Below are 24,185 nucleotides of genomic sequence, written 5' to 3' on the forward strand. Positions count from 1 at the left end.
AGCTTCCTAAGTAGCTGGGATTACAGGTGCACACCAACACACCTGGCTAATTTCTGTATTTTTAGTAGAGATGGGGTTTCACCATGTTGGCCAGCCTGGTCTTGAACTCCTCAAGTGATCCACCCACCTCGGCCTCCCAAAGTGCTGAGATTACAGGCATGAGCCATTGCGCCTGGCCACTTTCACTGATTTTTGCTGAACTCTGGTATCTAACATGAATGTTGGTTGATATTTTCTTTTTTTTTTTTTTTTTTTTGAGACGGAGTCTCGCTCTGTCGCCCAGGCTGGAGTGCAGTGGCACGATCTCGGCTCACTGCAAGCTCCACCTCCCGGGTTCACGCCATTCTCCTGCCTCAGCCTCCCGAGTAGCTGGGACTACAGGCGCCCGACACCACGCCCGGCTAATTTTTTGTATTTTTAGTAGAGGTGGGGTTTCACTGTGTTAGCCAGGATGGTCTCGATCTCCTGACCTCATGATCCGCCCGCCTCTGCCTCCCAAAGTGCTGGGATTACAGGCATGAGCCACCGCGCCCGGCTGGTTGATATTTTCATGTATGTTATCAAAGAAGACAAAGTAAAACAAGAACTATATATTTCAGAACTTCACTTGTTAATCAGAGGTAGGAGAACTTCTTTGCTGAAAAAAAAAGATTATGAACACTGGAAGAACATTTCCTCAAATGTTTGTTCATGCTATTCCAATGCAAAGGCTACAGCTACAGATATGACATACTTTTATCAACATTTTCACTAGTATTTTTTTTTTGAGACAGGGTTTCCAGTTGCACAGACTGGAGTGCAGCAGTGCGATCTCGACTAATCCCAGATGTTTGCGAGGCTGAGGCAGGAGAATTGCTTGAACCTGGGAGGCAGAGAGTGCAGTGAGCCGAGATTACTCTACTGCACTCCAGCCTGGTTGACAAGAGTGAAACTCCGTCTCAAAAAAAAAAAAAATCAATGAAAACATTCCGTTAGAATCAACTTGCTATATGGAATTAGAAATAAATGTATGTTTTAGGCTGGGCAAGGTGGCTCATGCCTGTAATCCACGCCTATGGGTAGATCACTTGAGCCCAGGAGTTCCAGACCAGTGAAACCACATATCTACAAAAAAAAAAAAAAAAAGAAAAAAAAAATTAGCCGGGTGTGGTGGTGCGTGCCTGTAGTCCCAGCTACTAGAAGGCTGAGGTGGGAGAATCGCTTGAGCCCAGGAGGTCAAGACTGCAGGCCGGTCGCGGTGGCTCACACCTGTAATCCCAGCACTTTGGGAGGCCCAGCACTTTGGGAGGCCAAGGCAGGCGGATCACCTGAAGTCAGGAGTTTGAGACCAGCCTGACCAACATGGAGAAACCCCATCTCTACTAAAAACACAAAATTAGCCTGGCATGGTGCTGCATGCCTGTAATCCCAGCTACTCAGGAGGCTGAGGCAGGAGAATTGCTTGAACCTGGGAGGCGGAGGTTGTGGTGAGCCGCGATCACGCCATTGCTCTTCAGCTTGGGCAACAAGAGTAAAACTCCGTCTCAAAAAAAAAGACTGCAGTGAACCGAAACTGTACCACTGCATTTCAGCCTAGGCAACAGAGTGAGACATTACATCAAAGAAAAAGAAAGGGAAAAGGAAAAAAAGAGAAATACATATATTTTATCATCTGTAAATTGTATACCATATATCCCTTATATCAGAAAAATTTATCATAAACGTGTATATTAATATATATGCATTTTTTTTTCTGGAAAGTTGGCTGTAAAAACATCTGTTAAACACCACTGGATGGCTACCTCACATTCCCAAATAACATGCCTCTCATTTCCACCCAGATTAACGCATTGCCTTTATTTGTGTGTGTGTGTGTGTGTGTGTGTGTGTGTGTGTGTGTTTTATTTTGTTTTGTTTTGAGACAGAGCCTCCTTCTGTCGCCCAGACTGAAATGCAGTGGTGCAATCTCAGTTCACTGCTGTCTTGGCCTCCTGGGCTCAAGTGATCCTCACACCTCAGCTTCCTGAGTAGCTGGGATTTTGAGATGGAGTCTCCTCAGTCCCCCAGGCCAGAGTGCAGTGACATGATCTTGGCTCACTGCAACCTCTGCCTCCTGGGTTCAAGTGATTCTCCTGCCTCAGCCTCCCAAGTAGCTGAGATTACAGGTGGCCACCACCATGCCCAGCTAATTTTTATATTTTTAGTAGAGACGGGGTTTCACCATGTTGGCCAGGCTGGTCTCGAACTCCTGACCTCAACGGACATCTGTCAGTCTCCAAAAAAAAGTATATATATATATTTCAGGATCTGATCCCCCTTATTATCTGCATCTTATCACTGCTATCCCCCTACTCAAGACACCCTCTTCTCTCCTCTGGATTATTGCAGTCATCGCCTGGTGGGCTCTGCTCTGATACCCTTGCCTTCTTACCCAACAGCCTAAGTGGTCCTTTAAAAAAGTCAGATGACAGCCAGGCATGGTGGCTCGCACCTGTAATTCCAGTGCTTTTGGACGTTGAGGCAGAAAGATTGCTTGAGCCAGGAGTTCAAGGCTGCAATGAGCTGTGATCATGCCACTGCACTCCAGCCTGGGCAACAGAGCAAGACCCTGTCTCTGCTATTGTTGTGGGAAGTCAGGGACCCTGAACAGAGGGACCTGCTGAAGCTGTGACAGAAGAACATAAATTGTGAAGATTTCATGGACATTTGTTAGTTCTCCAAATTAATACTTTTATAATTTCTTAGGCCTGTCTTTACTGCAATCTCTGAACATAAATTGTGAAGATTTCATGGACATTTATCACTTCCCCAATCAATACTCTTGAAATTTCCTATGCTTGTCTTTACTTTAATCTCCTAATCCCGTCATCTTCGTAAACTGAAGATGTATGTTGCCTCAGGACCCTGTGATGATTGCATTAACTGCACAAATTATTCGTGAAGCATGTGTGTTTAAACAATATGAAATTTGGGCACCTTGAAAAGAGAACAGGATAACAGCGATGTTCAGGGAACAAGGGAGATAACCATTAGGTCTGACTGCCTGGGAGCCGGGCAGGACAGAGCCATATTTCTCTTATTTACTATAAAAAAAGTCAGTTAAGACATTACAAAGTCCTTCTTCTGTCCAGAACCCTCTGTTATGGGCTGAATTGTGTCCCCCTCCAATTCAGTTCATATGTTGAAGTTCTAAGCCCCAGTACCTCAAAATGTAACTGTATTTGGGGATAGAGTCTTCAAAGAGGCAATTACGTTAAAACGAGGTCATTAGGGTGGGGTCTAATGTGTATGACTTATGCGTTTATTAGAAGAGGAAAATTGAGGCCAGGCGCAGCGGCTTATGCCTGTAATCCCAGCACTTTGGGAGGCCAAGGTGGGCAGATCGCTAGAGCCCAGCAGTTCGAGACCAGCTTGGGCAACACAGCAGAACCCCGATTCCATAAAAAAAAATATAAACATTAGCCGGGCGTGGTGGTGCGCACCTGTAGTCCCACCAGCTATTTGGGAAGCTGAGGTGGGGGAATCACTTGAGTCCTGGAGATCAAGGCTGCAGTGACAAAAAAGAAGAAGCCAGATGCAGTGGCTCATGCCTCTAATCTCAGCACTTTGGGAGGCTGAGGCAGGTGGATCACTTCAGGTCAGGAGTTTGAGACCCGCCTGGCCAACATGGTGAAACCCCGTGTCTACTAAAAATACAAAAATTAGCTGGGCTTGGTGGTAGGTGCCTGTAATCCCAGCTACTCGAGAGGCTGAGGCAGGAGAATTACTTGAACCCAGGAGGTGGAGGTTGTTGTAAGCCGAGATCATGCCACTGCACTCCAGCCAAAGTGAGACTCCACCTCAAAAAAAAAAAAAAAAAAAAAAGAAGAGGAAAATTGGACATCACACATAAAGGGAAGACCATGTGAAGTTATAGAAGAAGACTGCCATCTCAACAAGCCAAGGAAAGAGGCCTGAGGAGAAACCAACCCTGCTGACACCTTGGTCTTGGACTTCAAGCCTCCACAATGGTGACAAAATTAGTTTCTGTTGTTTAAGCCACCCAGTCTGGGGTACTTTGTTATGACAGCCCTAGCAATCTAATACATTCACCAATGGCTCCCAATTTCACCCAGATAAAAAGCCAAAGTTCTTACTCAAACTTACCAACCCTAAACTTAGCAAACTTGGTGTCCACTGCTTGGAAACTTGTTCAGCCAACTGGAAGGCTGGAGAATTCCCACTGTTAGGTGGAAACTGGATCAACAGAGTTAGTGTTGCAACAAGAAAAATCCAACATTGGAAAGAAAACTAACCTTAATGATTTAATAACTAAAGATCTCATCTCAGAAAGTTTAGCCAACTCTGTCTCCTTCCCTTTGTGATGCTCTGCCCCTCCATGGAGATCATGGGAACAATTCTTAAGCTCTTTGTAGACTGGGCAAGGACACATAAATCCCCTAAGTCAGAACTGGGTATCAATGGTGGGTTAAGGGCTGAAATATAGAAACGTGTGCAATTATTTGATGGTTTATGGCTCATTTCAACCAAAAGACCATTCCTAGCCCATTTGCACTGTTTTCATTGAGATGTCAAAAGTGCTGAAAGGAGGCTGGGAAAACTGGTTGGCTCCTGTCTGGGGCAGGCAGCTGATAGAGGAAATTAGCTGGTTCCTATAATTGGCACTGTAGCTCCCAATGAAGAGAGGGCAGACAGATTTAAATGAGCTGTTTTTGGGAGGAGGTGGGGAAGGAAAGGAGAGATGATTTGGGTGGAGAGCATACATGAAGATGTAGGGGAGGCTGGACACAGTGGCTCACAACTGTAATGCCAGCACTTTGGGAGGCCAAGGCAGGCAGATCACCTGAGGTCAGGAGTTTGAGACCAGCCTGGCCAACATGGTGAAACCTCGTGTCTACTAAAAATACAAAAAAATCGGACCAGCCTGGCCAACATGGTGAAACCCTGTCTCTGCTAAAAATTAGCTGGGTATGGTGGTTCACACCTATAATTTCAGCTACTCGGGAAGCTGAGGCAGGATAATCAGTTGGATCTGGGAGGTGGAAGTTGTGGTGAGCCAAGATCACACCACTGCACTCCAGCCTGGACGATAGAGTGAGACTCCGTCTCAAAAATAAAAAAGATGTAGTGGATGTTGTTGGTGCCATCCAGATCCTGTTCATCTGCTGTCTCAGTCAGCTCAAGCTACCAAAAAGCACCACTAGCTTTGGCTTAAACAACAGAAATGTGTTTTCTCATAGCTCTGGTGGCTAGAAGTCCAAGATCAAGGCACGTGCAGGATGGGTTTCTTCTGAGTCTCTCTCTTTGGCTTGCAGATGGCCATAGTCTCTCTGTGTCCTCAAATGGTCTTTCTTCTGTGCATATGTATTCCTGGTGTCTCTCTGTGTGTCCTAATTCCCCTTCTTATAAGGATATCAGTCAGACTGGATTAGGGGCCAACCTAACAGCCTCATTTTAAGTTAATTACCTCTTTAAAGGCGCTGTCGGCCGGGCGTGGTGGCTCATGCCTGTAATCCTAGCACTTTGGGAGGCCGAGGTGGGTGTATCACGAGGTCAGGAGATCGAGACCATCCTGGCTAACATGATGAAACCCCGTCTCTACTAAAAATACAAAAAATTAGCTGGGCGTGATGGCGAGCATCTGTAGCCCCAGCTACTCCGGAGGCTGAGGCAGGAGAATGGTCTGAACCCGGGAAGTGGAGCTTGCGGTGAGCCGACATCACGCCACTGCACTCCAGCCTGGGCGACAGAGCGAGACTCCGTCTCAAAAAAAAAACAAAACAAACAACAACAAAAAAAAGGCTCTGTCTCCAAATAGAGTCACATTCTGAGGTACTGGAGGTTAGGGTTTCCACATATGACATTTTGGAGGACACAATTAAGCTCATACAGCTGCCTGGTGCATCTTTCCCCCAGCTGCAGGGAGTGATGGTTGATAATGACTCACAACTGCCCCATTTTCTAGAGAGTTATTTTTGGCCAACTGGGGTCGCCTTGTCTGGGAGGTTACTCACCCCCAGCAGCCTGCAAACAGTGCTGTGTGACTCTGTTGTATAAAGGCTGGTCCTCTTGCCCCAGGGTGAGACCAACACTGTGGTGCTATTCATACTTCTGAGCTCTCTGTGGGATCATGCTAAGGCTAGATTCTAGATGAAAACCACATCTTTGCTCAGCTTCTTCCTCTGTCACATGTGGCTTCCCTCACTTCCTTCTCATGGGAGCACTCCCTGAAGACATCACGTGCAGCTGAATCCCCGCCTCAGGCTCTGCTTTTAGGGACCCTGACTTACAACATTATTATCTTTTTTTTGACACAGGGTCTTGCTGTGTCACCCAGGCTAGACTGCAGTGGCATTATCAATGAAAAAAATGGAGGAAATGTTTATCAAATTGTAAATGACTCTAAGCTTGAAGGAACAATCAGTATGTGAGATAATAATGGCTAGGCACGGTGGCTCACACCTGTAATCCTAGCACTTTGAGAGGCCAAGGCAGGAGGATTGTTTAAGACCAGCCTGGGCAACATAGTGAGACACTGTCTCTAAAAAAAAAAAAAAGAGAGAGAGATGATAACACTAAGTAGGGTTTAGGGCAATCTCTGTGATCCAGAATGATGGACTGAACAAGTAAAATCAAATTTAACAGGGATATGTGAAAAAGCCTATATTCAGATTCACTTAATTATTTTATTTTATTTTATTTTTTTGAAATGGAGTCTTGCTCTTATTGCCCAGGCTGGAGTGCAATGGTGTGATCTTGGCTCACTGCAACCTCTGCCTCCCAGGTTCAAGCAGTTCTCCTGCCTCAGCCTCCCAAGTAGCTGGGATTACAGGCATGCATCACCATGCCCAGCTACTTTTTGGATTTTTAGTAGAGACAGGGTTTCACCAGGCTGGCCAGCCTAGTCTTGAACTCCTGAGTGATCTGCCCGCCTCAGCCTCCCAAAGTGCTGGGATTACAGGCATGAGCCACTGCACCCGGCCTTTTATTTAAATCTTTTAAGTCAACCTGCCTGACTCTTCTATTAGAAAGCATGCATGGCCCATCCCTTGAGAAATGCCCCCACTTTCCCCCTCCCCCCTCCTTTTTATTTTTTGAGACAGAGTCTCACTTTGTCACCCAGGCTGGAGCACAGTGGCCTGATCTCGGCTCACTGCAACCTCCGCCTCCTGGGTTTAAGCAATTCTCCTGCCTCAGCCTCCTGAGTAGCTGGGACTACAGGCACCTACCACCACATTCAACTAATTTTTGTATTTTTAGTAGACAGGGTTTCGCTATGTTGGCCAGGCTGGTCTCAAACTCCTGATCTCAAGTGATCTGTCCCCCTTGGCCTCCCAAAGTGCTGGGATTATAGGTATGAGCCACTGTACCTGGCGTCCCCTGTTATTTCTGATCCCTCCTTTGGATAGGTACACCCTCCTCCAGGTCCTACATCCTCTCTCCAGGGCCAGACTAGGAGGGTCTTCAGGAAGATGAGGAAGGAGACGCAGAGGACCTAGGAAAGAAAAATCCCTTCATGACTGAGTAGGCCCCACCAGCCTACTTTGTCCCTCTCCTATTTACTGCCCTCTTTCTCCTCACAGGGAGCCGGACCATTCCTCACCCAAGAGTCTACCTGTGGGGAAGTACGCAAGACAGTCCTCTTTTGCAGAGAACTGCCAGTTTGGGTTTTCCTTTAAACTTTAAAGGAATTTGACTTTCACCCTTCCGGCACCTACAGACCCACCATGGTCACTCATGGTCAACTATCTTTTCTTAGAGAGAACATGTTTAAAACTAGGTATGTGGGTATATTCATCAAAGAGAAAATTAGCTGGGCATGGTGTCGCACACCTGTAGTCCCAGCTACTCAGGAGGCTGAGGCTGAGGTGGGATGACAAGGTTGAGCCCAGGAGTTTGAGACCAGCCTGGGCAACATAGTGAGACCCAGTCTTTATGAAAATGAAATAAAATAAATTAGCTGGGCATGATGGTACATGCCTGTAGTGGTAGCTACTCTGGAAGCTGAGGCGGAAAGGATTGCTTGAGCCCAGGAGTTCTGGGTGACAGAGCAGGACCTTATCTTTAAAAATAATAGTAATAAGAATACAATTTACAAGAAGGAGAAAATAAACCTGGAGCTGAAGCCCTCATGAAACAGTGCACTTGAAAAAACAAAGGCTCTATTTCAGTAAGTATAGGTTAGGTAATGCTACAAAAACAAACAAATCCAAAATCGAAGTGGCTCAAAACTACATGTTTTATTTTCATTTTCTTTCTTTTATTTTCTATTTTTTTTTTTTTTTTTGAGACAGGTTTTGTTCTGTTGCCCAGACTGGAGTGCAGTGGTGTGATCATGGCTCACTACAGCTTCCACCTCCCAGCCTCTGTCATTCAGATACCCCAACCCCAGTTCTCCTTTATGGAAGTAATCAGCCTTACCAATTTCCTGTGTCTCCTTCCAAAAAAAATTCTCAACAACAAATACACATTTATATACATGAGTCTGTTGTATATAGCATATGTTGTATATAGTACCTAGAAAAATGCAAAAAAAAAACTTGTATGTAAGGTTTAAAAAATAACTCATTAATACCCAGTTGAAGGAATAGAAGTGAGAAGATCCCTCCCCAAAGCCCCTGTCTGTGCCTCCCTGAACATAGCCAGCTTATTCCTAAACATGCTCATGATTCTGACTTTAGTGATAGCCATAGCCTTGCCTTTATTTTATCCTTGCCTTTATTTTATTTTTGTTTTTGAGAGAGTGTCTCAGTGTTGCCCAGGCTGGAGTGCAGTGGCTTGATCATGGCTCACTGCAGCCTCAACCCCCACTCAGTGATCCTCCCACTCAGCCTCCAGAGTAGCTGGGACCATAGCACCACTTCCAGCTAATTTTTTTTTTTTTTTTTTGAGACAGAGTCTCGTTCTGTCGCCCAGGCTGGATGGAGTACAGTGGCGCAACCTCGGCTCGCTGCAACCTCCGCCTCCTAGTTTCAAGCAGTTCTCCTGCGTCAGCCTCCTGAGTAGCTGTGATTACAGGCAACCACTACCATGCCTGGCTAATTTTTGTATTTTTAGTAAAGATGGGGTTTCACCATGTTGGCCAGACTGGTCTCAAACTCCTGACCTGAGGTAATCCACCCGCCTTGGCCTCCCAAAGTGCTGGGATTACAGGCATGAGCTACTGCTCCCAGCCAGCTAATGTTTTTAATCTTCTGTAGTGATAACTTCTTGCTATATTGTTCAGGCTAGTCTTGAACTTCTGGCCTCAAACAATCCTCCCGCCTTGGCCTCCCAAAATGCTGGGATTACAGGCATGAAACACTGCACCCAGCCCTGTTACCTTACCTTTTAAAAAAGAATAGTTTTAGCACCTGTGTACACATCCCCAAATAATATAGGTTTTTCTATTTTTGAAATGTATGGACTGGAATCATATGTTGTACAGTGTATTGTCTTTTTTTTTTTTTTTTTTTTTTTTGAGATGGAGTCTTGCTCTGTCACCCAGGCTGGAGTGCAGTGGCACAATTTCAGCTCACTGCAACCTCCACCTCCCAGGTTCAAGCAATTCTTCTGCCTCAGCCTCCTGAGTAGCTGGGATTACGGGAATACACCACGACGCCCAGCTAGTTTTTGTATTTTCAGTAGAGGCAGGATTTCACCCGGTTAGCCAGGCTGGTCTCGAACTCCTGAGCTCAAGTGATCTGCCTGCCTCAACCTCCCAAAGTGCTGGGATCACAGGTGTGAGCCACTGTGCCTGGCCCACTGTATTGTCTTTTGTGTCTTGTCTTTCTCAGTTAACATTTTGTTTCTCAGATTCATCCACATATAGTTAGAGTTTTGTCATTTCCATTATTGTGTAGTATTTCATTATGAATATACCGTAATTTATCAATTTTCCTTTTGGGGGACATTTGAGTTTTCAACTTGGGGCTATTACATGCAGTACTTCTATCCATGGGTCTTGGTGCACATGTGCATGAGAAGGATTCCTGGGTTATAGAGTGTGTCTTCAGTTTTACTGATAATATCAGATAGTTTTCCAAAGCCATATTAGTTTATGTTCTCACCAGTAGTATAAAAATGTTCGCATTCTCTCTACCTTTGTCAAATCTTGGCATTGTCAGAGTATATGATTATTGATTATTGTAAACACATGGGAGTGTAGTATACAGTTTATTCTCCAAACTTGCCTTTTAAAAAACACAATACAGCCTGGAATTTATGCTATCAAAAATATGAAGACATTCATTTGTATGCTTGTATAACATATTATGATATCAATACCTTACTTTTTCCCTCCTCTTTCTTGAATAATGCATCATTTTCAACATAGACTTGTAGGGCAAAGATGGCACATTATTCACAGCTCATTTCTCTGCCTGTGGCAGACATTACTAATTGATCACAACACTCTTTCCCACTGAGTGCAGATGTAGCCTCAGATCCCTTTCAATGCAGTGCTCTAGTACCTTGCTACTCAAAATGTAGTTTCAGAACTGGCAGCATCAGCATTACCTGGGAGTCTGTGAGAAATGCAGAATCTCAGACCCACCCCAAACTCCCTGAGTCACATCCTGCATTCTCAGGTGATTCACCACAAGGAAGGCTGGGAAGTGCTAGCCTAGGCTGCCCTTATCAATCAATCAAAGCCATTCTATGGGATGAATGTGTGTGTCCTCCCTATTTCAGAGGCACACTACATGGCTCTGTCCTTGCTCCTGTCCTTTTCCAAGCGCTTATCTATGCATTGTATGAGAACATAGGTCATAGGCTGATCTGATTTGCTGACAGTAAGAATCTCAGGGGAAAGCTGAAACACTGGATTGGGGAATCATGATACAAACCTACTGAGAGGATGGAGCAAAGGACCAATTTCAACAATTGGCTAAATAAAGTTCAACCAAAAAAAAGACTTCACAGGAGTATACTTGAAAATAGGGCATTAGGGGGTTCACAGCATCTGTTCCGGAACAGGTACCTGGTGTTCTTAAGAGGGTTCTATTACAGATTAGTTTGGGAAGCACCACTGTGCTTTTTCCTCCTCTTAGAAAGTCCATTTATAGGCCAGGCGTGGTGGCTCATGCCTGTAATCCCAGCACTTTGAGAGGCCGAGGCGGGCAGATCACCTGAGGTCAGGAGTTCAAGAACAGCCTGGCCAACATGGTGAAACCCCATCTCTATAAAAATACAAAAAAATTAGCCAGGCATGATGGCGGGTGCCTGTAATCCCAGCTACTCAGGAGGCTGTGGTGAGAGAATCGCTTGAGCCTAGGAGGCAGAGGTTACAGTGAGCCGAGATCGCACCATTGCACCCCAGCCTAGGCAATAAAAGTGAAACTCCGTCTCAAAAAAAAGAAAAAAGAAAGCCATTTATGTGGCTGGGTGTGGAGGCTCACACCTGTAATCCCAGCACACTGGGAGGCAGAGGTGGGAGAATCACTTGAGCCCAGGAGTTCAAGACCAGCCTGGACAACACAGTGAGACTCTGTCTCAATTAAAAAAAAAAAAAGTCAATTTATGCACTAGAAAATACAGAGACCTGGATGCCCATGGTAAAGAAGTAAATTTCTCTTTGTTTAAATCAGTAGTCCTAGGTCGAGCACAGTGGCTCACACCTGTAATCCCAGCACTTTGAAAGGCCAAGGCAGGCCGATTGCTTGAGTTCAGGAGTTCAAGACCAGACTAGGCAACATGGTGAAACCCTGTCTCTACTAAAAACAAAAATACAAAAAATTAGCTGTGTGTGGTGGTGCATGCTTGTAGTCCCAGCTACTCAGGAGGCTGAGGTGAGAGGATCACTTGAGCCCGGGAGTTCAAGGCTGCAGTGAGCCCTGATCGTGCCACTGCATTCCAGCCTGGGAAACAGAGTGAGACCCTGTCATAAATAATAAATAAATAAATAAATAATCAGCAGTCCCTAAACAGAACTGTATATTACCTATTGATATCTACAGAGCTGGTATTCTATGGAATACAATGTGGGAAACACTGGCTTGGGGCTTTGGTTTATAGACTGAGCTATGAAGAAGACAATACTAGCTTTGAAGCACATAAAGAGAAGTATAGTCTCCAGGGACAGAGAGAGGAGATGCTCTGCTCCCTGCATTCTGAGCACCATATTGCCTTCATAAGTTACGAGGGAGGGACATTGAGAGACTCCAGTGTCTTCAGAGATGGACCCCAGGACAGTGAAGCCTCACCACGGCTGTCCTACTGTGAATGTGTAACTTAGAGCAGTTTTTCCTATCCTGTCTCAACACAGTAATTGGGGAGGAGGAAGGAGGCTGGTGGACCTGAGTGCTTAAGAAGTCCCCAGAGGACCAAAAGTCTCCAGGGGAGGACTGCATAATCCTCCTCCATCCCCCTCAACAGGAATCACTAAGTAGCTGCTATGAATTTTTTTTTTTTTTTGAGATGGAGTCTCGCTCTGTCACCCAGGCTGGAGTGCAATGGCGTGATCTCATCTCACTGCAACTTCTGCCTCCCAGTTTCAAGCAATTCTCCTGCCTCAGCCTACTGAGTAGCTGGGATTACAGGCGTGCACCACCGCACCTGGCTAACTTTTGTATTTTTTGGTGGAGATGGGGTTTCACCATATTGGCTGGGCTGGTCTCGAACTTCTGACCTCAAGTGGTCTGCCCACCTCGGCCTCCCAGAGTGCTGGGATTACAGGTGTGAGCCACCATGGCCGGCCTGCTATGAAATATTTAATGGCACATCCTGTGGAAAAGGAACTAAGCTTTCTTTGAGGGGGATCGGAGAACAGACCTGAGACAGGTGGATTAAAGTTACAGAAAAGTGAAAAGTCATACAAGCTGCATATACATACAGATGTACATATACATGTGTATTCTCTGACCATGATGAAATAGAATTTATAACAAAAATCCAAAAAATTATCCCAAAATTTGTTAACTTGGAAATTTTTATAAAATTTCTCAATGATTCTTGGTTCCAAGGGGAAATAAAAACACAAATTACAACCTAGAAATAAAACATAATTAGAGAGCTACATGTCAAAATCTGGAAAATGTGGCCAAAGTGGTACTTAGGAAAATGCATACCCACAGGCTCACAGATAACGAAACAAGAAAGACTGGCTGGGAGTGGTGGTGCACATCTGTAATCCCAGCACTTTGAGAGGCTGAAAGCAGGTGGATCACCTGAGGTCAGGAGTTCGAGACCAGCCTGGCCAATATGGTGAAACCCTGTCTCTACTAAAAATACAAAAATTAGACAGGTGTGGTTGTGCACACCTGTAGTCCCAGCTACTCGGGAGGCTGAGGCAGGAGAATCACTTGAACCCAGGAGGCGGAGGTTGCAGTGTGCTGAGATTGCACCACTACACTCCAGCCTGGGCAACAGAACAAGACTCCATCTCAAAAACAACAAAAACAAAAACATTATCAGGCCGGGTGCAGTGGCTCACGCCTGTAATCCCAGCACTTTGGGAGGCCGAGGCAGGTGGATCACCTGAGTTCGAGAGTTCGAGACCAGCCTGACCAACATGGAGAAACCCCATCTCTATTAAAAACACAAAATTAGCTGGGTATGGTGGGGCATGGGTGTAATCCCAGCTACTTGGGAGGCTAAGGAAGGAGAATCGCTTGAACCCAGGAGGTGGAGGTTGCGGTGAGCCAAGATCACGCCATTGCACTCCAGCCTGGGCAACAAGAGCGAAACTCCGTCTCAAAATAAAAAAAGACTGACATTAAGTAAATTAAATTTTCTACCTAGGAGGCTGACAAGTGAATAGCAAAATAAGTCCAAAGGAAGTATAAGCAAAAATTACTAAAGATGAAAACAAAAATAAATCAAATGAAAACAAAACTCAATAATAAATTTTATCAAACCAAATGCTAATTCAATGAAGGAAAAATAATAAAACAGACATTTTTGAAAAAGGTGATCAAAGAAAAAAAAGAGTTGAAAACAAAGATAGCATTTGTAGTAAGAAAGAAAACCAAAGTACAGATACTTGTACAGATTAAAAAAATACCAGGGGCTAGGCGTGGTGGCTCATGCCTGTAATCCCAGCACTTTGGGAGACCGAGGTGGGAAGATCACTTGAGCTTAGAAGTTTGAGACCAGCCTGGGCCAACAAAGTGAGATCTCATCTCTATTAAAAAAACAAAAACCAAAAAGATATCTTTTTTTTTTCATGAATGAAATGCAAATATCCAATAAGCACATGAAAAGATGAAAAATATAGGAAGGCAGGTTTAGTCTCATTATAAAGACTAACTTCCTCAGCCAGGTGTGGTGGCTCTCACCTGTGATCCCAGCACTTTGGGAGGCCGAGGTGGGAAAGATCACCTGAGCTCGAGTTTGAGAACAGCCTAGGCAACATGGCAAGACCCCATGTTGCCTAGGCAACATCTCTCAAAAAAAAAGATTAACTTCCCAATGCATTGAAATAACCCATGAGTATCATGAACTCTGTCACAAGGAAGGGACACCAGAGGCTCAGATGTTGCCTGAGAGGTGACCAATTGTCAGGAGCAGGGGCACTGGTGATCTTAGGGGATGGGAACAGAGAAATCTCTGTTTCTGTGATTTCCATGATCCATTTCCCTGAGCTGCTTGTTTTCACCAATGGTCCTTGTTGTTATGGGCAGCAAAGTCCCTCTAATGATCTCTTTGAGGCTAGCCAGCAGGGGAGAAGCGGCTGTGAGTGGGGCCTATTTTCCTGGCTTGCAGGAAGCCAGGGGGCCAGAGCAGAGGCCCCCTACTGCCCTTCACTCCTCACTACCACCAGCTTCCCAGGTGTCCTGGACACATGTGGGATGCCTCTGAGATAACTGGGTTAAGGCCAGGGCCTGTCTAATGCCTGGGCTCTGGAGCAGGACCCGGGTTCTGTGGGAGCTCATATGAAGGACAGGAAGTGACCAGTCCACAGACTGGACCAAAAGTCTGTGACTCATTGGTTGTATGTAGTAGGGATCACGCCCCTGCCATGCCAAACACCAAAACTGTAGGTCAGATTGGAGTTGTACTGGAGTAATACCATGACGAGGAGTGGGCTGCACTGGAGACCCCCGTCCCTGGAATGACCGGGGAAGCAGGGGCTGATGTGAGGAAGGGTGGAGACGGGCTGCGGTGATGGGGAAGGAGGCCACAAGTTCCCGGTTTTGGCATGCTGCTCAGGCCTTCGCCTCCCCATGCTGGCTGTATTCTACCCGCACACCCATATTGGCCCAGACTGGGAAACCTCACAGCTTTGCTAAGTCATGGTCAGGTTAGTCAAGGCCAGTAAACCACGTGGGTGATGCATCATTGCCACCCTGGCACGCCTCCTTCCAGACCAGGCTGGGACTGGCTCTCCACGTCCCAGGGCCTGGCCTTGGGCTTCTCTGCCAGCTGGTCAGGGTGAGTCACTCTTCTTTGGAGGATGCTGCCTTCCTCTTATGTTAGACATGAAGGGCTTTTTTGTCCTCCTAGAGTTCTGGAGCATCCCAGAAAAGGCAAAACTAGGGAGCAGAGGAAAGAGAACATTTTTTAAAAAACAAAAATGTTACCTGGGCGCGGTGGCTCACGCCTGTAATCCCAGCACTTTGGGAGGCTGAGGTGTGAGGATCATCTGAAGTCAGGAGTTTGAGACCAGCCTGGCCAACATGGTGAAACCCTGTTTCTACTAAAAGTACAAAAAAATTAGCTGGGTGTGGTGGCGTATGCCTGTAGTCCCAGCTACTTGGGAGGCTGAAGCAGGAGAATAGCTTGAACCCGGGGGGCAGAGGTTGCAGTGAGATTGTGCCACTGCACTCCAGCCTGGGCGACAGAGCGAGAGAGACTCTGTCTCAAAAAAAAAAAAAAAAAAAATTCAAAACCCCAAACATACCCAAGGATCCTCCTTCTGGTTATTCACATCTGTGATTAACGAGGTCACACCTTGACCGTCCCTTGGGTCAGACAGAACTTCGCTGACCCGGGTTAACGCTCATCATCCCTCACAGGCAGGAGGGTGTTCATCCCCTCACTCACCTGTTTCCAGTCTCTGGCCCCCACCCCTGGGGTCCTCAGCTGCCAATCCATATACATCCAAGCCCCTGTTTAAGCTTTTAATTGCTCCCAGTGACTTCAAAATGAAGCAATATTCCACCGTCTTAGCTTGGGTTTACGTAAAAGTAGATTTCAGGTATGGATAGTTTCTTTGGAAAGGACTCCAAGTAGTGGAGAAGTGAGAAACGGCGCAGGGCGGAAAGCCAAGGAAAGGTGCATTGAAGTGCAGATGATCACTGCGGGCACCAGGCTCGCTCCTGCAGGGATCCTCTGCAGAGCCGGGTAAAAGATGCTTCAGAATTATCCGGTGAGGGGGGAAAACAGGTGGGCAGTTACTCACGGATTCCTGGCACTCATTGGTTGAGGGTTGTCCTCAGGAAAATAAAGCCCCAGTATGTCCAGGCTACTCTACACGGGCTGAGCAAGTTTCAGCGGTGCTGGAGAAACCCGTGCGGTTTCTGCAGTGGGAACATGTCAGGTGTCCTGGAACTGCCCACCACGCTGCAGATGAATATGCCACAATGTCAACAGTGTTTAGGCTCATATATATATATATATATACATATATATATATATATATATATTTTTTTTTTTTTTTAAGACAGTCTTGCTCTGTCACCCAGGCTGGAGTGCAATGGCACCATCTTGGCTCACCACAACCTCCACCTCCTGGGTTCAAGCGATTCTCCTGCCTCAGCCTCCCGAGTAGCTGGGACTACAAGTGCGTGCCACCACACCCGGCTAATTTTTGTATTTTTAGTAGAGGCAGGGTTTCACTATGTTGGCCAGGCTGGTCTCGAACTCCTGACCTCATGATCCACCTACCTCAACCTCCCAAAGTTCTGGGATTAAGGCATGAGCCACCACACCCGGCCTCCCCACCCAGCCCCCCCCGCTTTTTTTTTTTTTTAAGACAGAGTCTCACTCTGTTTCCCAGGCTGAAGTACAGTGGCACAGTCATGACTCACTACAATCTCCGCCTCCTGTGCTCAAGTGATCCTCCCACCTCAGCCTCCAGAGTAGCTGGGAGTACAGGCATGCACCACCAGACCTGGCTATTTTTTAAATTTTTTCGTAGAGACAAGAGATGGAGTCTCACCGTTATCCAGGCTGGTCTCAAATTCCTGGGCTCAAGCAATCTGCCCACCTTAGCCTCCCAAAGTGTTGGGATTACAGGTGTGAATCACTGCGCCCAGCCTCAGGCTCCTCTTTCTTGCTTCACCATCCATTATCAAGGTTGTTCTCTTCAAGTTTGCAAGGCACGCTGCAGTTCCACATCCAGGTCCCAGGCAGGTGGAAAGGTAAAAGAATGTCTTGCAGCTGATATTGCAGCTGTTCCCGTTTTAAGTCGTTTTCTCCAACAACTTCCACCTGTGTTCCATTGGCCAGAACCTAGCCACATGACCATACCTAGTTAGAAGGCATGCTGGAAAACGTAGTTTTTCTATTAATGGCTGTGCGTATTAGTCTGTTCTCACACTGCTATGAAGAAATGTCCGAGATTGGGTAATTTATAAGGAAAAGAAGTTTAATTGACTCACAGTTCTGCATTGCTAGGGAGGCCTCAGGAAACTTAACAATCATGGTGGAAGGCAAAGGAGAAGCAGGCACCTTCTTCACAGCGCACCAGAACAGAGTGAGTGCAAGCAGGGGAAGTGCCAGATGCTTACAAAACCATCAGATCTCATGAGAGTCACTCACTATCACAAGAACAGCTTGGGGGAAACCACCCCATGATCCAATTACCTCCACCTAGTACCTCCTTTGATACATGGGAATTACAGGGATTACAATTCAAAGTGAGAGTCGGGTGGGGACCCAGAGCCAAATCATATCACCATGTTAGGCCAAGATTATCCAGCGGTTTTATTACTCATCCAGCTAAGGTTCAGTGGTTCTATTACTAAAGAAAAAGGGGAGAATGGATGTAGTACTGGGCATCCAGCCATCTGTACCACCCTGCAGTCCCTTTGTGAGAATATGAGCATCCCAGTCTCTTCAGCATCGCTCTCAGTACCAAGGATGGTATGAAGGGGACAGGAATCCTCCTACCCTCAGGAACAGAGGTGGGGCCATGGGGAGTGGTCTGTGCCATTCTCACCATTCACAAGAGGAGTTGCATAGGGGTTAGAGGGCAGCTGGAATTCCTTTGGCCTGCTCCTCTAGGCATATGGAACATTCCCTCCACATATCCTGCTCTTGGTAGGAGAAGCTCTCTGCTGCATTTTACAATCAGAGTCATTTTCATGCTGACGTACTTATTCCTAGGACATTTTCAGTTTAGCCCTTTTAAGATGCTTATCTCAAATTAGAGGCACCAACCTCAGTCAGGTGGTGACACCTGTGTTCCTCTTCCTTCTGGAAGCCTTGAGCTGAGTCCTCCTTCGGGACTCCTCCCACTGATGCCTCCCATCATGTACCCGCGGGATGCTGGTAGATGTTTGTGGTCAGCTTTCTTTTGTTCCTGTGAGGTGGATTCGAGACTCTGAGAAAGAAACACCGCTTCTCAATTCTACCACAAGTTCTGCCTCTTCAACCCTAAAAAAATCCTAATTGTCAAGAAATCACATCTTATGCATTTTGGTGCTCCACAACACTTCCTGAAGGCCTGTGTGAGGCAGGAGCTCAAGATCTACTTGTTCACTGCATGGTTGTTTGTGATCTGTCACTCAGTGAGTGACCAAGGTAAACTACCTCTGAAGAGAGCAGACACCGACATTTCCTTCCCTCCCCGTAGATGAATACTGCAATGCATTTCAAGGGGTAGAGTCTAAGTCCCTTTCCTTTCCTTTCCTCTCCCCTTTCCTTTCTTTCCACTCCCCTTCCCTTCCCTTCCCTTTCCTTTTCCTTTCCTTTTTCCTTTGTGAGACAGTCTCCCTCTGTTACCTAGGCTGGAGTGCAGTGGCACCATCTCAGCTCACTGCAACCTCCGCCTCCAGGGTTCAAGTGATTCTTGTGCCTCAGCCACCCAGGTGGCTGGGATTACATGCATGCACCACCACATCTGGCTAATGTTTGTATTTTTAGGAGAGACAGGGTTTCACCATGTTGGCCAGGCTGGTCTTGAACTCCTGGCCTCAAGTGATCTGCCTGCCTTGACCTCCCAAAGTGCTGGGATTACAGGTGTGAGCCACTGCACCCAGCAAATTCCCTTTTCTTTGAATTGGGGCTGACCTTAGTGACTTAAGAGTGGAAGGGACATCTTGTGTCTTCCAGGGCATGGCGTTAAGAAGCCTTACAGGTCTCATCTAGCTCTCTTGGAACTTGGCTCTCGAGATACTCCTTCTCAGACCCCAGCCCCCATGCTAAGTGGACTCCTGAGCCACCTGGAAAGGCCATGCATAAACTCTCCAGTTGACTGTCCCAGCTGAGTTCTCAGCAGACAATTAGCATCACCTACCAGCCACATAAATGAGCCATCTTGTATTTGCATCCAATTGAGTCTTGCGCTAACTGTAGCACTAACCAATATCTAACAACAATCACCTAGGAGATCCCACATGAAAACTGCCGAGCTGAGCCCAGTGAACTCGCAGAACCATAAGACACAAAAATCAATTGTCCAGTGATGAAGTGTTGGGGCCATTTGTAATGCAGAAATAGACAACCGGAAGAGTGACTAAGCCAGGAAGAGAACCTGGAAGAAGTTGTCTTGATCACCGAGGAGTCTTACTGGTGAGAAAGCACTGCCCAGCTGACCTACTCTGCCATATTCCTGATCCAGATGAGCAAAGAGCTGTGGCAGGTGACAGGTGGCCTCCTTTCACCACAATGGTTCCACTAATTCAAGTGTAAGTGAAAGCAGTATTTAATTATTGAGAGGGTGAAGACCTAACAAATATTTGCATAAAAGAATTTTTGTTTACCCTTTGCAAATAACCTGGCAGATTTTGCTTGTTGGTTGGTTCTTTATTTTGCTTTTGAGACAAGATCTCACTGTTGCTCAGGCTGGAGTACAGCGGTGCGATTAAGGCTCACTATAGCCTCGATCTGTTGCACTCAAGCGATCCTCTCACCTCAGCCTCCCGAATAGCACAGCACCACTCCTGATTAACTTTTTTTTTTTGGTTGCTTTGAAACAAATGTGGCAGAATAAAAGAAATTGGCTTCCCAGAAGATGTATAGACTCTTCTGTTTATTTGTTCATTTTTCCTTATTTTCTAGGAGCGAACAATGCCCCATTTCCAGGTGAATGGCAATGGAGGAGTTGTCCGAGGGTACTCAATACTCAAGAGTCAGCTGATCATGTCCTTAGATGCACCAGAAATGATGGTAAAGCTTGGGAGTGCGGATACCTTTGATTCTAGTTATTAGCGAATGCCTCAGCTCAGCATCACTGGGCTATATGGGATCTAAAGCAGGGCAGAGCCAATCAAGAACACACAAAGACAGACAGATGCAGAACTGGGAATGGACGTGTAGGGACGGGAAGCTGGAGAAAGATGGGAGCATGAATATGCATGTAAGGGTACATAGATTTGGCCGGGCATGGTGGCTCACACCTGTAATCCCAGCACTTTGGGAGGCCGAGGCAGGCAGATCACCTCAGGTCAGGAATTCGAGACCAGTCTGACCGACACGGAGACACCCCGTCTCTACTAAAAATACAAAATTAGCCAGGCATGGTGGCGCATGCCTGTAATCCCAGCTACTTGGGAGGCTGAGGCAGGAGAATCGCTTGAACCCGGGAGGCGGAGGTTGCAGTGAGCCAAGATCGCGCCATTGCACTCCAGCCTGGGTAACAAGAGCGAAACTCTGTCTCAAAAAAAAAAAAAAAAAACAAGGGTACATAGATTTATAGTTATAGTGATACGTATATAGCAAGGTGAATACAGACATTAATATGTGCATTTAGAGAAAGATATACAGGAAGTAGAAAAATGTCTTCTTTTATTTTTTGAGACAGTCTCACTCTGTCACCCAGGCTGGAGTGTAGTGGCATGATCTCAGCTCACTGCAACCTCTGCCTCCTGGGTTCACGTGATTCTCATGCCTCAGCCTCCAAGTAGCTGCGATTACAGGTGTGTGCCACCACGCTGCCACCACACCCGGCTAATTTTTGTATTTTTAGTAGAGATGGGGTTTCACCATGTTGGTCAAGCTGGTCTTGAATGCCTGGCCTCAAGTGATCCACCTGCCTCAGCCTCCCAAAGTGCTGAGATTACAGGTGTGAGCCACTGCGCCCAGCCTTTTTTGAGTTTTTGTTGAAGATAGGGTCTCACTCTGTTGCCCAGGCTGGAGTGCAGTGGCACCATCATGGCTCACTGCAACCTTGACCTCCTAAGTTCAGGTGATCCTCGCACCTCAGCCGGCTGAGTAGCCAGGACTATAGGCATGCACCACCATGCCTGGCTAATTTTTGTATTTTTTTGTAGAAATGGGGCCTCACTGTGTGGTCCAGGCTAGTGTTGAACTCCTGGCCTCAAGCGATCTTCCCACCTCAGCCTCCACAGTAGCTGGGATTACAAACAAGCATGAGCCTCCATACTCAGCCCCTTTTGAATCAAGTAGTTCTTGGCGAGTTTGCAGGACCATAGTTCCCTGTCCATGGTGATGGTTCCAGGGAAGGATAGCCACCCATGTTGGCCAAGAAGAACTCTCCCCGGCATTTTTCTACCTGGAGCTGGTAGGAAAGAGTGTTTTTTTCCTTTTTGGCCTTGAGACTATAAGAACATGAACTTGAAGTTTCCTGAAGATCTAGCTCCAGCCGGGCGTGGTGGCTCACACCTGTAATCCCAGCACTTTGGGAGGCTGAGGTGGGGCGGATCACCTGAGGTCGGGAGTTCAAGACCAGCCTGACCAATATGGTGAAACCCTGTCTCTACTAAAAATACAAAAATTAGCCTTGCGTGGTGGCCGGCACATGTAGTCCCAGCTACACGGGAGGCTGAGGCAAGAGAATTGCTTGAACCTGGGAGGCGGAGGTTGCAGTGAGCCGAGATCACGCCACTGCACTCCAGCCTGGAAGACAGAGCGAGACTCCATCTCAAAAAAAAAAACAAAAAAAAAGATCAGTTCCAACTTCTTTGTGGAGACTGATGACTTGAGAAACAGGAGCCAAACAGCACAGTAACTTAGTCTGGATTCCCCAGAAATAGACTCTGAAATGAGGATTCATGTACAAGAGATTATGAAGGAGGTGCTTCCAGGGGAAACAGTAAGGGAATGAAGGAGGCAGGTCGGGGAAAAGGAGAAAACCGAGCTAGGGTGGCATTTCATGTGAGGTTCCAGTCTCAGTCTTGTCCCTTGGGAAGCTGTGGGGTGTCAATTACGCCTCAGGGTTATCCTTCTTCAAGGCAAGAGATCTGGACTTTCTTCCTCCCACACTATCACCCTGGTAAATATAAAATCCCAGTGCTTACACAACAGCTCCAAAAACTCCAGAAAGACTCTCCTGAACGTCACAGGTGTGGGAAAGAACCAGGAAGGTTCTGAAGGTGGGGCACACAAAGACAATGAGAGAGAATGTGGACACAGGGAGCCCTAGTTGAAGCAGCCTGGAGGTTCTGCATTTTTCCTGCCCTGGGGCTTGGCTTTGGTGGCTCACACTGAGGGAACGTCACTGTGTATCCTGGCTTGGTGCCACTGGCTGGGACTCCAGGGTGTGGTCAGAGCTGTTGGAGGGCAGGACCGGAGCCAGGGCCTGGCTGAGGCCTGGCACCAGGGACTGTACTGGTGAGGCTGCCTGGGCCCTGGATGAAGAGCAGTGATGTGAGGTGCCAGCTCAGAGGCCAGAGATAGGAAAGCCCAAAGGCTAGCCTAAGGCTTGGGTAGTGGGAGTTGATGCAACAAAGTGGGGGAGACTGAACAACGGCTTCCTCTCTCTTCCTTTCACTCTTAGACCGTCCTCCTTGAAGGGAATCAGATTATGCCACCCCAAAATATGCCACATTGGCACAATAATTATTTTGAGCTGAAGCCAATTAAGAAATAGTAGACACCGGAAGAACTCTCTGCCTGTGTTACTGTGTTTGCAGGAATACCTGAAGCTGGGAATTTATAAAGAATAGAGGTGTATTTGGCTCACAGTTCTGCAAGCTGTACAGGAAGCATGGCACCAGCCAGGGCTCAGCTTCTGGTGAGGACTCAGGGAGCTGCCACTCATGGTGGAAGGTGAAGCAGGAGCACGCATGTCACATGGTGGGAACAAGCAAGGCGGGGGAGGGGCCACACTTTTGCACCACCAGATCTTGCCTGAACTCAGAGCAAGAGCTCACTCATTACCATGAGATGGCACCAAGCCATTCATGGGGGATCTGCCCCCATGACCCGAACACCTCCCACCAGGCCCCTCCTCCAACACTGGGGATCACACTTCAACATGAGATTTGAAGGGAGCACACATCCAAACCATATCACTGCCCCTCCCATTTCTGCCTAAAAGCAGAACATAAATTTTCATTTGTAAGGGTGTCTTTCTCTCCCTACCAGGAAGAGTAGAATAACTCTTAATCACCATTATCACTGGAGATGGTACCAAGATGAATGTGCGTAAACGAACCTTACTAGATACCCCTTATCTAACCTCTCTATAGTTTCCCCCTTATATTTACTTTCCCACAGTTTACAACCCCTAGAAGCCCAAACCCATTTTTCTTTGTCTAGTTACCTCTCCACAATTTGTCGCCCTTTGTTAAAATGATATAAACTGTCAGGCCTAACCACTGCTTTAGGTTTCACTTCTTTTCTGTGAAGTCCCTGTGTAAACACAAAATAAACTTTCCTCCTGTCAATCTGTCTTTCGACAGTTTAACTCTCAGGCCCAGCTATAGAATATAAGAGTAGAGGAGACCGGGCATGGTGGTACATGCTTGTAATCCCTGCACTTTGGGAGGCCAAGGCAGCCGAATCACTTGAGCTAAGGAGTTTGAGACCAGCCTGGGCAACATAGTGAGATCCTGTCTCTATAGAAAAATAAAAATAATGAAAACATTTTATTGCCTTTTTAAAAAAATTTTATTTTTATTACTTTTTAAAATAAAGACAGGCCTTGCTATGCTGCCCAGGTTTGTTTTGAACTCCTGGCCTCAAGCGATTCTTCCGCCTTGGCCTCCCAAAGTGCTGGGATTATAGGCATAAACCACCACGCCTAGCCATAAATTTAATGTTATATGTTTTTTACCACAATAAAAAAGGCATACAGAATGTAGGTATATACATTTATCTAAGTGCATCAACCTGTATAGTTAAAGTGGTACTTTTTTTTTTTTTTTTTTTTGAGACAA

The 24,185-nt window shown here is 46.5% G+C and overlaps 1 protein-coding gene across 2 annotated transcripts in view; it reads right to left on the minus strand.

The window, feature by feature from the left end:
* Positions 1–14,121: 14,121 nt before the first annotated feature.
* The window catches only part of TMEM230 (transmembrane protein 230), a 47,517-nt gene continuing 37,453 nt past the window's right edge, over positions 14,122–24,185 (minus strand). Inside the window, exons 4-7 of one of the 2 annotated variants that reach the window (XR_010154249.1) lie at positions 18,283–18,424; positions 17,060–17,352; positions 16,301–16,461; positions 14,122–15,431 (exon numbers count right to left, since the gene is read on the minus strand). Coding sequence is in view for 1 of the 2 variants with exons in the window: in XM_063803001.1 (XP_063659071.1) it covers positions 18,284–18,424 (141 nt within the window). In the remaining variant the exon portion in view is untranslated. Of the gene's footprint in view, positions 15,432–16,300; positions 16,462–17,059; positions 18,425–24,185 lie in introns of those variants that run through there. The other variant, XM_063803001.1, reaches the window with a different exon arrangement.

This window comes from Pan troglodytes, chromosome 21, assembly GCF_028858775.2.
Source record: "Pan troglodytes isolate AG18354 chromosome 21, NHGRI_mPanTro3-v2.0_pri, whole genome shotgun sequence".
Classification (NCBI taxonomy): domain Eukaryota; kingdom Metazoa; phylum Chordata; class Mammalia; order Primates; family Hominidae; genus Pan; species Pan troglodytes.